This window comes from Kickxella alabastrina, assembly GCF_025024165.1.
Source record: "Kickxella alabastrina strain RSA 675 chromosome Unknown BX661scaffold_18, whole genome shotgun sequence".
Classification (NCBI taxonomy): Eukaryota; Fungi; Kickxellomycota; class Kickxellomycetes; order Kickxellales; family Kickxellaceae; genus Kickxella; species Kickxella alabastrina.
This window is the reverse complement of record NW_026251489.1, coordinates 93,333-105,260: the sequence shown is the minus strand read 5'-3', so window position 1 is coordinate 105,260 and position 11,928 is coordinate 93,333. Positions and strand designations below refer to the sequence as shown.

At 47.2% G+C, this 11,928-nt stretch overlaps 8 protein-coding genes and 1 non-coding gene across 9 annotated transcripts; 6 read left to right on the top strand and 3 right to left on the bottom strand.

Moving 5' to 3' along the window:
• Positions 1-55: 55 nt before the first annotated feature.
• BX661DRAFT_185372 (uncharacterized protein) lies at positions 56-1,434 on the bottom strand (the record flags this gene model as incomplete). Its single annotated transcript, XM_051536759.1, has 1 exon — positions 56-1,434. A coding segment is annotated over exon 1 (1,016 nt), but the record flags the coding sequence as incomplete, so codon positions are not given.
• A 224-nt stretch (positions 1,435-1,658) lies between these two features.
• On the top strand, positions 1,659-2,219 carry BX661DRAFT_225721 (uncharacterized protein). The gene has a single exon (XM_051538948.1). The coding sequence runs from the start codon at positions 1,813-1,815 to the stop codon at positions 2,164-2,166; it is 354 nt and encodes a 117-aa protein (XP_051390139.1). The 5' UTR covers positions 1,659-1,812; the 3' UTR covers positions 2,167-2,219.
• BX661DRAFT_185369 (cation efflux family-domain-containing protein) lies at positions 2,220-4,565 on the bottom strand. Its single transcript, XM_051536758.1, has 2 exons — positions 4,100-4,565; positions 2,220-3,925 (listed from the first exon to the last, which is right to left on the bottom strand). Exons 1-2 carry the CDS (start codon positions 4,271-4,273, stop codon positions 2,282-2,284), a joined length of 1,818 nt encoding a protein of 605 aa, XP_051390138.1. The 5' UTR covers positions 4,274-4,565; the 3' UTR covers positions 2,220-2,281.
• A 499-nt stretch (positions 4,566-5,064) lies between these two features.
• On the top strand, positions 5,065-5,137 carry BX661DRAFT_t87. Its single transcript has one exon. It is a non-coding gene; the product is annotated as a tRNA-Gln (tRNA).
• A 215-nt stretch (positions 5,138-5,352) lies between these two features.
• On the top strand, positions 5,353-5,919 carry BX661DRAFT_172300 (uncharacterized protein; the record flags this gene model as incomplete). The annotated part of the gene is made up of 1 exon (XM_051533770.1): positions 5,353-5,919. The coding sequence occupies one exon, from the start codon at positions 5,353-5,355 to the stop codon at positions 5,917-5,919; it is 567 nt and encodes a 188-aa protein (XP_051390137.1).
• Positions 5,920-6,245: 326 nt separating this feature from the next.
• BX661DRAFT_225718 (uncharacterized protein) lies at positions 6,246-7,037 on the top strand (the record flags this gene model as incomplete). The annotated part of the gene is made up of 1 exon (XM_051538947.1): positions 6,246-7,037. The coding sequence occupies exon 1, from the start codon at positions 6,315-6,317 to the stop codon at positions 7,035-7,037; it is 723 nt and encodes a 240-aa protein (XP_051390136.1). The 5' UTR covers positions 6,246-6,314.
• An 848-nt stretch (positions 7,038-7,885) lies between these two features.
• On the top strand, positions 7,886-8,506 carry BX661DRAFT_144873 (DHHC palmitoyltransferase-domain-containing protein; the record flags this gene model as incomplete). Its single annotated transcript, XM_051533077.1, has 1 exon — positions 7,886-8,506. The coding sequence occupies one exon, from the start codon at positions 7,886-7,888 to the stop codon at positions 8,504-8,506; it is 621 nt and encodes a 206-aa protein (XP_051390135.1).
• A 140-nt stretch (positions 8,507-8,646) lies between these two features.
• BX661DRAFT_164294 (uncharacterized protein) lies at positions 8,647-9,639 on the bottom strand (the record flags this gene model as incomplete). Its single annotated transcript, XM_051533336.1, has 2 exons — positions 9,155-9,639; positions 8,647-9,079 (listed from the first exon to the last, which is right to left on the bottom strand). Exons 1-2 carry the CDS (start codon positions 9,427-9,429, stop codon positions 8,647-8,649), a joined length of 708 nt encoding a protein of 235 aa, XP_051390134.1. The 5' UTR covers positions 9,430-9,639.
• A 257-nt stretch (positions 9,640-9,896) lies between these two features.
• BX661DRAFT_185364 (uncharacterized protein) lies at positions 9,897-11,115 on the top strand. Its single transcript, XM_051536757.1, has 2 exons — positions 9,897-10,119; positions 10,226-11,115. Exons 1-2 carry the CDS (start codon positions 10,037-10,039, stop codon positions 10,668-10,670), a joined length of 528 nt encoding a protein of 175 aa, XP_051390133.1. The 5' UTR covers positions 9,897-10,036; the 3' UTR covers positions 10,671-11,115.
• The last annotated feature ends 813 nt before the right edge of the window (positions 11,116-11,928 follow it).

Genomic DNA, 11,928 nt, shown 5'->3' with positions numbered 1-11,928 from the left:
GCTGTTGCTGTTGCCGTTGCCGTTGCCGTTGCTGGGGCTGGGGCTGGGGCTGAGCCTGATCAGGCGGGCCAAACACGGGCTCTGCCTCCGCTGCCGATGCCGATGCCAATGCCGCCTCTGCCGCAGCTGCCGGCGGCACAAACCCACTATGCTCCCCGCTTCCAGGCGCGCGAATCTTTGCCAGTCTCAATAACCAATCGACAACACCAAGCACCGAGCTCGCAAACCCAGGTCTAGTCCACCCTTCGCCCTGATTCTCCCTAGCCGACTCTGCCCAGAGCATCAGGTTCGAAACCATCAGCGTAACGCCATGCCCCGCCCGGGCCATCTCGCCGCTGCTGAGCACCACGCTGACATCCGACACTGATATATCCACCCACCGGGCAAACAGCGACGCAACGTATGTGTATGTGCGTAGTGTGGCGGATATTTTTTTGGCCAGTTTACCTGCCAGTTCCTGAGCTTCAGTGTCTAAAACAGGGTTGCCCATTTCCCTGCGAGTCTCTGGCCCTTGCTGCTGCTGCTGCTGCTCCCTACGATGTTGCTTCTGAGTTTGCGGCTGGGCTTGGTCATCGCCTTCATCGTTATCCTTGTTTTCTTCCTCGTCCTCGGGCAGGTCGAACCATGGAGTGGGACCGTCGTCCGTTAGTGCTGGATTGGCCGTGCTGAGCAGTTGAATATGAACGCCGCGCGCGTAGATCTGCAGCCGCTTGGACAACCCATTTCCCGAAACATCGGATGCTGGCGCCGGTACCGGTGCCGCAGAGGAAGAATCAACCAATGGCGTTGGCAGCGGCGGCGGCGGCAGCGTGGCGGTATCGGAAACAGCAGCGCTGGTCTCATTGCCCTCTCTGCGCCTTCCCCGCATCCGCGCCTTAGCTCTGCGCCATGCCTCTCTAACCCTTACCCTCAGCCTACGCATTGTCCTCACATCAACACCGATCTCATCCACCCTTACGACAACCTCATACTTGCCGCGCACCTTGATGGTCAGTAAAAGCCCGCTGAAACTCGTGCCGCTGAAGCTGCGCACGTCTAGGCCAAAGCGGGACAAGAAGAGCTTTACGGGGATGCTCAGCAGGAAATGAACGAGTCTCAGGAGAACATAGTAGAACAGGGGTGTGGTCAGGGCGGGGTGGAGTAGGAGTGTGAGTAGGAAATTGGGCGTGTAGGGCGACAGTGCTGTGTGCAGTGGTGCGACCGCGTAGTGCTTTGGCAAGGGCAGCAGCACTGAGAGCGTGCATATGGCTACCAGTGCGAAGAACGGCAGTTGCATTTTCTGTTGATAATTTGCTCTTTGCCTCACGTGAGAGCGGTGGGTGTGAACGTGTATGTGTATGTCTGCTGCTGGTAAATGAGAGAAAATGTATGAATATTATATAGAAAATAAATGTTGAATTGAATTGAAGCAACACAAAATGCTCAACTGACAAGAAGACCTTTTTTCTTGCCGCCGCGGCGCTTAAAAAAAGCGTTCAAACGCATATAACACCAAGAATTGAATCGCTTCATGTTTGATTCGGGATAATGCGGCCTGTGACGATTGCATGAATTTTATTGGACGCCAAATAAAAAAGCTCCATACTGCCATTTGCTCTCTTTTTTCTTTTACAAAAATAAAAATAAAAAAGCGAGCCTGTCGCTTTTCCCCCCTTTTCGGGTCTGGCCTCTTTTCCTCTTTTTTATTTTTGGTTTATTTTTGTGTAAACAAAAAGCTGCATTTACTCTTTTTAATATTTTTCTTCATCAACGACAACAAACGAACCGAAACAGAAACAATAAAAAGGCAATAACAACATTATTTCCTTCAGGATGCTGCCGATCCAGATATTCTCGAAATCCACACATAAACCGCTTATAACCAACGCCCGCTACTATACCACAACCGCCAGCAGCAGCACTGCCGCTAGCAACAACAGGAATCGTCCAAAGCTCTCCTTTCAACAGTTTGTTCAGCGCGGAAAGGTCCTCGAAGCGTATCGCAAGTATATGCGCTTGACCAAACGGATTACAGACAAACCATCCAGGAAGGAAATGCGTGCTTGGATTCGTGTTGATTTCGACCGGTACAAGGATCAGACTGATCCTCAGCGTATCGATGTTCTCTTGGCTCAGGCCACCAGGCAATACAAGGAGATGGAATCGGGCATGTTTTCGATGATCTGATGTTTAAAATGATATAACCTTTGATTTATTTATTTTTGATTGATGCAGGTGTATTGATAATGATTTTTGAAAGATGGCAAGAGAAATAAATGGCTATTGAAAACTTGTTTTATGCTCAATGATGGTGGTTTGATTGGTTGCCGCCGCCGCCACCGGGAATGACCTTGATCGGCGGCTCAGAGGGACAGCAGTTGCTGGGCTGGCAACCGTTGTTGCGGCATGACAATAGGCACGGCCCAATAGTCGCCGAGCTATCAACATTGACGGAATCTAAGCTGCTTGGCACGATGGCTACGCGGCTAAAGGCCTGGTCATGGTACTGGTACTGGTCGTTCCCCGGGGATGTTTCCACGGAGACAGCCTGGCCAACAACAAACTCGGGCTGGATCGTCGTTGAGTGCACGCCGTACCTGTGCATTACGCGCTTGACCTCGGCCGCAACTTCCATGTACAGGCAGTCCATGTCGACTGTGCCCCCATTCACCAGCGTGTTTGGTCGGGTGTGCTGCGTGACGAGGCGCGCCGAAGTCATGCTCTTGGAGTGGGTCAAGTTCTGGTGGTCATGGTCGTGATCGTGGTCATGGTCGTGATCGTGGTCATGGTCATGGTCATGGCCATGATTGGAACCTTGGCCATGCTCGTGTCTGTGTTCGTCCTCCACTAATGCATTGCTCTTGGTGTTGACCGGCAATTGGTCATTATGGATGCACATATGCGACATCGGGCGGTCAATCAGAACATGCACCGACCCGACATTCTTCGTGTCCGACAACTGCCAGACATGCAAATCATGCACATTGAGCACATTTGGAATCGACTTGAGATCCTTGCGTAGATCCTCCATACTAATTCCCCCAGGCACACCATTCAGCAGAATAAACGATGCGCTCTTGACCAAAGGAAGGGTGATACAGACAATCAGGGTGTTGATGAACAGGGAGATCGCCGGATCAAAGTAGAACCGCCATGAACCTTCCGCTTTCCAGATTACCAGGCCACTGATTATGACCGCGATATTGGTGATGCAGTCGCCGAACACATGAAGCCATACGCCGTGCATATTGAGGCTTCCGCCTGATCCGTGGTCATGCGTGTGCTTGTTACTGCTGCGCCGCTTCTTCCGCTGCTGCTTTTTCGGTCTCTGTTGTAATTGATGGCCGTCAGGTGCGATGCGCGGCGACGAGTATCCGCTGGCTTGTGCCGAGGTCGCTGCCGATTCATCGCTGCCCTCGTCGCCCTGCATCATCTGCGCTGACTTTATGATTGCCTGCTGCGTGTACACGGGGTGCGGCACTCCGATGATCGATCGGTTGTCGACTGCGCTCGACTGCACCGGTTTCCGAGACCCGCTGCCAATGTTTGTTTCAGCTTCTGGTGACATATCTATCGCCGCGTACGTCGTCCTCTGCCTGCTGGCCACGCTGCTACGGCTGGAAATAAGCCCCTCCTCCTCGTCGACAATCGAGACTTCATCGCCGTGCACATGCGCGTGTGAATGGCCGTGAGAGTGGCCGTGCCCGTGTCCGTGCTCGTGGAACAGAACCAGACCCATGAGATTGAACGTCAGCCCGATGCAGCCGACGATCATCACAAGCTTGGGGCTCTTCATTTCCTCAATGTTGATAAACCGCTCAATGACGTCAATGTAAATTGTCAGGCACAGACCCAGCAGTAGCACACCGTTGGTCAGGGCGCCGAGAATCTCTGCTCTCTGCCATCCGTACGTATTGTTTGGCACCACCTTATCTGTTCCAGCAACCTAAAGTGTGAAACAAGCAAAAAATGAAGGAATTGATCAGTTACTGTTGTTTTTTAGTTTCTTGACGCATCCAACCAAGAAAATAATAAATAATAAAAATGAATTGAAATGACAGTAGCGCCCGATACAGTTTTGTACTCAGGGATGTTTCCAAAAGCAGAAAAATGGACTTACTTTAATGGCCCACAGAGCAATAACCATGCCGAGAACGTCGTTGAGCATATGGAACGAGTCTGCAATCAATGTGATGGACCCGGCGATGATACCAACGACTAGCTCAACAAAAAACATGGTAGCACTCAGGCCCAGCATGATGCTGACCTTTGCTGAACGCGACAGCTTGAGCATGTTAATGAAAGAGTGAAAAGTGGGGTACAGGCGTGCAATGAATATAATAAATGAATGATAATATTAAATAAGAAATTTGGCGAATTTAATTTTAGAGTAAAAAGGGAGATAAGAAATAAAACAAAAAAGAGAGGAAGAGAGTGAATAAAAGACAAACAGCGTTCAAAGGTTTTATTTGTAAACGCGCGGGCAAAAGAAAAATAACGGAAAGTGGGAAATGAGAGTAAAAAAGAAAAATAGCTGCCCCTTTTTTTTATTGTTTTGCTCTGCCTATCATCCCCTCCAACCCCAGTCCTTTTGTTTCGTGTGCGCAAAGTAAAAAATAATGGCTTGGTAGCCGCTATTTTAATTACTCTCATTAGATTCATCCGAATCCGATGAGTCTGCCACAGCAAAAGTAGTCAAGAGAGAAGGAATATAGAAAATGCATTTATTCATCTCTTTCTTTGTGGTATCCCATCGGAACATCCGAATTTGATGACTATTTGCGTCTCAAATATCTTGTTTTGCTTTTCTTTCCTTTTATTATTTTATTTTTACGTTCCGCCACAACCAGAAATGAAACAGTAGTTTGACATCTATTATACTTGTGATACATAAAAGTAAAACGCATTTCATATTGATCGGGGGAGGTGAAATAAACCAAAAACGAAAAAAGCAGTTCTTTTATTGTGCCAACCAAAAAAATTTTAAGCGTGGCTTTATATAAAGGAAACTTAAAGGAATATTATTCTCTCATTTGGTACTCCGCTAAAAGATACGCGTTTAGTTTATAAAATGCGTTAATAGATGGTCATATAATGTAGTTGGTTATCATATTGGATTTTGATTCCAATAACCCGAGTTCGAATCTCGGTATGACCTCAATTTTGCAGTTTTTTATTTTTTGGATGATCTGCTAAATATCCAATATGAGGACAGCATGGCCTTGCATATTAAATTTTTTTACTTTTGCATCGAGTCTACAAAAAGTAATAAATATGAAATAAAAAAGCTGTTGTTGTTTGCCTTATACTTCCGTACAATTATTTTTTTATCAATTTTACATAGCTTAACATTAAAAATAATATAGCAGAAATATGAGACTCACAGCGACACTCAGCTCGGCCGAGCTCTTATTATTCGCCATCGCTGGCATAGTAGTCAACGCAACAGAGACCGAAGAAGACCGCGGCCTGGATAATTTTCTTCGTATCCGACCTGACCTATCCAACGCCCTCAACCCTCAAGAAAACGGCAACAGGGGCGATGATACTGGTGTGAATGAGCCGGCGGAACCGCGTAGGGGTTTAGGAGGACAGTTGGTGGTTGATCCGAATATTAAAAAACAGCAGATGGATATTGAATGTGTAGAGGCATGTGATCCGACAGATCAGGGATGTCGCGCAAAATGTCTGGGCGTTCCTGGTGGCAGCAAGAGCGGTGGGAAGGGCGTGTTGGGAGGGAAAAAAGAAAGAGATAGTGGTGAGGAGGGCGGAAGCGGATTGCCGATTGGTTGGAGGAAGAATAAGGCTGTGGAGAGTGGCAGCAGCAGCAGCAGCGGTGCGGTGAAAGTGGGTGGACGTGGCTTTGAGGCTGGGGCTGGGGTTTTGGAGTTGGTGGGGATTTTTGGTGGCATGGTACTTGTTCTAGGATGCCCATGGTAGAATAATAAAGTATATTTTATAGCTAATTTTTATTTACAGAAAAAATAAAGGCACATAAACTCCCCACGCAAAATGTTTGTCATATTAGAGAAAACTATTGACTTAACATCTGGCCCTTGTTTGATATATTCAATCTATTTGTTTACTTTTTTACACGTGTATGTGGATACATACACGTGTGTGTATGTGTGGGGTATAAATAAAATAAAATAAGAAATAGTGTAATAAACCATTTTGTGCATGGGGATTCGTTGCATTATTAATTATAAACAATTTGAGCAAGCTTAGGCAAAAAAATAAGAGTTAAACTTTGTTCATTACCAAAACGAAAATATTTTTAAACTATGAAATGAAATATCACTATTATATTATATTATAAACTAAATTGAATCAAAATGAAATTAGACACACAACTGGGCCGCGGAATACTTACCACTCTGCTCTTCTGCACACTATCTCTAGCAGCCGCAGAAGCAACATCATCGGTGGCAGTGGCGGTCACCGAACAGGCTCAGCCATCCAAACCAACCAGCAACCACCTATTCATTCTCCACAGTGCCCAAATCAGCAACAGTCTCCGCGTAACGCAGTACTGCAACACCAAATGCATCAACAGCGACTCCGCCTGTAAATCAAGCTGCATCAATGACCTCAGCTTCACCGACGAAGACATCCTCAAGCGCACTCAGAAATGCACCACCGATTGCCACACCCAACCGGAAGAACTGATCTCCATGTGCATCCAACGATGCTTCCACTATATGGTTGACCCTCTCCGGCATGTAGTCAGTGAGCGGGAGAATCGCTTGGCGGCGGTGGGAAATGACGGGATGCTTGTGGAGAATGAGTTTATTAAGACGCGTGTTAGGTTGATTGGCCCCAATGGGTTGCCGCTGAGGGAGGATCAGCAGCCAGCGACAAGTATTCCAACTGGACGGGCGCCGATGCTGCTGGCAGAGGAGGAGGATAATGAGAGGAGGGGGAAGGGGAGGGATGAGAGTGCAAGGTCGGAAGGGTATCGCGTGGAAACAGTGAACACCGCCGAGGGTTTGCTGAGTCGTCAAATGCAGGTATGGGGCGCACTATCATTAGCTCTTGCTGCTGCTGTTTGGATTTAACCGAACCATTCTCCCATATTTACTCTGAACTTTGCACTTTCCTTTTCCTTTTCCTTTTCATTTTCATTTTCATTTTTATATTCATATTCATTTTTTCAAATAAAGTAATCACTTTATACTAGCAAGTGACATGCGCCAAACTGCTTTCTTGGCGAGGGTTTTTTTTCCACACCAGTGCGCAGGAACGTCACTTTGCATACTGGGCCTTTCCTTTTATTCACTCTTGGCCTCTTTTGATTTCTTTTTTTCGCTTATTATCTCCTTTTTCTTTTTCTTTTTACAGTTTGTTAATTCTATTTCATTTCAAATTATTATTTATTTCAATTCCTCGCATGGTCTCCAACATAAAGCTCAATTGCCAGCCGTCCTCCTGGAATAGGCATAAAGTATACAAAACCCTCGGCTTCTTCCCCGTCCTCTTCACACTCGGGCTACTCGGCTGGTCGCTACTCGGCAACTACCGCTCGGTTCTTCCACAAATTCACGACGACAGTCGCGCAGCCAGCATCATCTATGGCACTTCCCTGACTGTAATCTGGACATTGTCCCTGTGGAGCTACTTCATATGTGTGTTTAAGAACCCGGGTAATCCCAGGGCAATGGGCGCTGTGGGCGCGCATGGCGGGAGTGCAACAAATGGTCCTTATGTGCGTGTTCCGGGCATTGTTGACACGACGCATTTGTCCGTGGAGGCGCACAGAGAGGCGCAGCGGGCGCGACTGGCCCCTGCATCCCGACAACGCCATGCGGATGATGACCAAAGCGCTTATGGCAGCCAAAGCGACGAAAGCGACGATGACAGCGACTCATGCAGTGAGGCCGGCAGGGCGCCGCTGACGGATGATCAGATGCGGCAGTCAGAGCTCATCTACGCGATCACAGTGAGGGAGAATGGGCAGCCGCGGTATTGCTTGAAATGCAACGTGCCGAAACCTGATCGCTCCCACCACTGCAGTATCTGCGGCGTCTGTGTGCTGAAAATGGACCACCACTGTCCTTGGCTCAATAACTGCGTTGGATTCCATACGCAGAAGGCATTTATGCTTTTTCTGCTCTACACTATGCTGTACTGCTTGGCCACTTTCATCTCCACGCTGGTGTATTTCTTGCGTCTGTTCAGTGGTCCCCTAGGCACGGACGTGGCGCTTGAGGTCGTTATTCTGTGCATTCTCTCGGGTCCGTTTACTCTCTGTCTGATGGGTTTTGGCGGGTATCATATTTACTTGATGCTTGTTAATCTGACGACCATCGAGAGTTACGAGCGCAACACGTTTAGGTTGGCTAATGAGCAGAACAGCACGAGCAGGTCGAAGAAGGTCAATTTGTTTGATGTCGGGATGAAGAAGAACTTTGTGCAGTTGTTTGGCACACACTGGACGCAGTGGCTGGTCCCTACAGCGTCCACGGTGGGCGACGGTGTAAGGTTCCCGATCAGTTTTGAAGCATACAACGAGCTCTGCCAGAGCTAGACTAATTCTTTTGTTAATGATATATACTTTTTTGTACAGTATTTGCGATTGAACGTGGTAACAAAAAGAGGTTGTCTGGATAGGGAGGTATAGAAAAATGTAAATAAAATAAAACAAGATGGTTGTATGCTGTGTATATGCTAGTTGTCCTTTGCAGCGTCTGCCAGGACAATGCCACTGGCAATACTCACTTCTTCTGTCTCAGCCAGCTCTCCCCTTCCTCCTCCTCCTCCTCCTCCACCTCCGTCGTTGTCCTCTATCATGGCTAACTTCTCATTATTGACCCAGCTCAAATACGAGTCCCAGAACAGGTCAAAGCAGCTCCCAAACGGCACCCGATAAATAAGCGGCACAAATGCGAAATTGACCGACTGAATAATCGGCGAAATCATCAGCCCCGTAGTATAAGTCGGCCAAAAAAGCGCGCCAATACGATACTTCACGTCAGTGATCCCGCCGCCCTCCAACACCGCCATTGACCCAAAGAACAGCGCGTACATGGTGGGCTCGTAAAGCAAAACGTCGTAGATTAGACGCTTGCCGATTTGTCGCGCAGCCTGGCCCTGCTCCGACCTCCGCTTTGCCCGGGTCGCCATCGTGGATGCTGTCATGCCGGCTGCCGTGTGTTTCCGTCGGGACTTGAACCACGTGTTTTGCGACCGGATCGGGAACCGCCGGTCGAGGAACCGGTGCCAGCGTACGCCCAGTGGGGAGACGCATGTGGAGAAGAGCACGAATCGGGAGGTCCGCCAGAGATCGTACCCTTTGGATGGCTGCGGGTCGTCGGCCTTTTTGGATATGTGCATGCCTATTGTCTGCGCAAGCAGGTCGCCGCATGCGGACAGGCACGCCTCGGTGGCCGCCACTGTGACAAAGGGCCGTGCTTCGGCCTGCCGCGTCCAGAATCTGAAGAAGGCTGCCATTCAAAAACGCAATTTTCAAAAATAAAGGATAATATGGATATCAAAGGGTGAATTCAGCACTGCAAAAGTCAAAAAGAAATAGAAATAGAATGATGAGAACGGAAAAGAAGAGGAAAAAGGAACCTTTTTAATTGATGCTAATGCTATCCTTGGGAAAGAGCACTTTTCCCCCGGCCAGTGTTGCGAATCGGGCCGGAGGTCATGAGCCGGACCCCGCACACGCAAAGGCACAAAAAAATAAGGAGTGTGTAAGCCTTGGCATAATAAAATCGACCATTTCATCCATTTTTTTCTCAGCGTCAGAAAATAGGATGATGATCACCCATGTGGCTTGATCGCTGCATTCTTAATCCGAAATGCGAATCAGCAGGATATATCAGTAATCTCGCTATCTCAAAGATAGATAGATGGGAAATGCGGAAGACAGTAAGCAAGCAATAATAAGAGAGGTACAGTCACGTTGTATCATTTCAATTTTTCGCTTGCTCGGAGAATACCCGCCGCTGTTGGTCTTTGCTTTTTTTCGCTATCCCCTTGTGGAATTTGTACTTTATTATATTTTTTTGCTCTTTACTCTCTAAATCCAACTTTTTACTCAACGACAACAATGTTTTCTGCTGTTACCAGGACCGGAATTCTCAACGCCACCCGCACCCCCTTCAGCCGCGCCGTTGCTGCCCAGACCACACGGTAAGCCGTCCGACAAATTCAGCCCAACGTATAAAAGGGACCCTAATGTTTTTATTTGTCATTTTTCTAACCGCCCCACCACCTCCCTTGTTCATTTGAGATATAGTGCGTTCATTGCCACTCCCGCGCGTCGCGTCGATGAGCCCCAGAGCGTAGTTGCTGAGCGTGCGCGGAAGCACCGGCCAGTGTCCCCTCACCTGAGCATCTACCAGCCGCAGATGTCCTGGATCCTCTCAGGTCTCCACCGCAACACCGGTGTGGTCATCTACGGGGCGGCCCTTGTGTACACGGCAGCGTTTGGTCTTGCGCCGATGCTTGGCCTGGACATGTCGTCAGTTTCCGTCGCTAGCACTCTGGCTGCTGCGCCTGGGCCCCTGCTGATTGCACTCAAGGCGTTCTTCTCCGGATGTCTGTCGTTCCACTACTTTGCGGGCATCCGCCAAATGGTTTGGGACGCCGGAAAAGCTGTCAACAACAAGGCTGTTTTTACCACCGGGTATGCTGTTATTGCCGCGAGCGCACTGGCCACGGGATACCTGACCTTCTTCTGAGCGTGTAAGCAGAGCCCGTGTCATGGCTTGTGTCTTGGTTCTTTTGATTTTGTTGTTTGAAAATCTAATTACAAGTGATTGGTTGATTTTATTTTCTATTTTTCGTCATTGTGAAATTTCGTCACTGTGAAATTTCGTCACAATCCCTGACACTCAGCTGGACTTTTCCCAATCGAACCTACGTCTTGTTTTTCCACCTGGGCTTCTCATTCATGCACGATACTCGGCAGTATTCAAAAAGTGTCGATTTTGTGCATCAATTTCGAAAACAAACGAAAAGTATTATAAAGAAAAAAGAGAAAAAAGCAACGGATTGCCAAACAGGCTGGAGATCAGTTTAGTCGGTCCACCTGCCCCAGCGCACATGGTTTTTTCAATTAGCGGTCTGGCCAAAGAAGCAAAAAACAAAGCTTTGGTTCGCATCATGCAGGAAACACCTCTTCTATCCTCTTCCCTGTTTTATTTTTTATTTTCCTTAATTTTGCACTTGTTCTGCCACAAAAATATATAAATAAATTTATCATTTTTTCCATATTTCATATTTTTCCATTGTTTACTTTCTTGTCCATGTTTTTGTTAAAATTAAACTCAAATTAACTACTCCCCCACTCTATTGCTTTTATATATTATATTTGACACTTGATTATTCGGGCTGCGCGGAATCAAATAGCTTGGGCAGGCGTATCTTTTTTCTCTTCCCTTTCTTGTTTAGTTTTGGGACCCTCTTTTTCGATTTGATAGACCCGGAGTTTTGCTCGTAAACCAGATTCTATTCATTAAGTCTCCCCTCCTTCAAATTGTAAGTTCTTATGAAAAAGGGGAAACAGCACACACCATCCTCTTCTCCCACTGCCATCAGCCACCGTATTGTTTAGCTGTTATTATCCTGCGGTGGAATTCGCCAATTAATGAATTTATATGAACAATAAGAAAATGGTTCCTTTAACATACCACATTACTGTCCTTGTTTTGTTGCAATAATTTCAATTACATTATCTCGATATGTCCTATTGTTCTTTGCAACAAATGAAACCAAAGTGCCCAAAGCAGTTCCTTTCCCCCATCTAAAAAACTTTCCACCCCCTCCTGTGCATACGGAATTGCAGTCTTTTTTATTCATGGATTGTAAAAAAACAGCATCCCCCAAAACCACCTTGTCCATACAATGCCTTCTCCTTACTTTCTTTAATTTTTTGTTTTGTTTTGTTTCTGGACACAACCCACCCACTAATAGTTCTGAATCCTTATTATTATTATC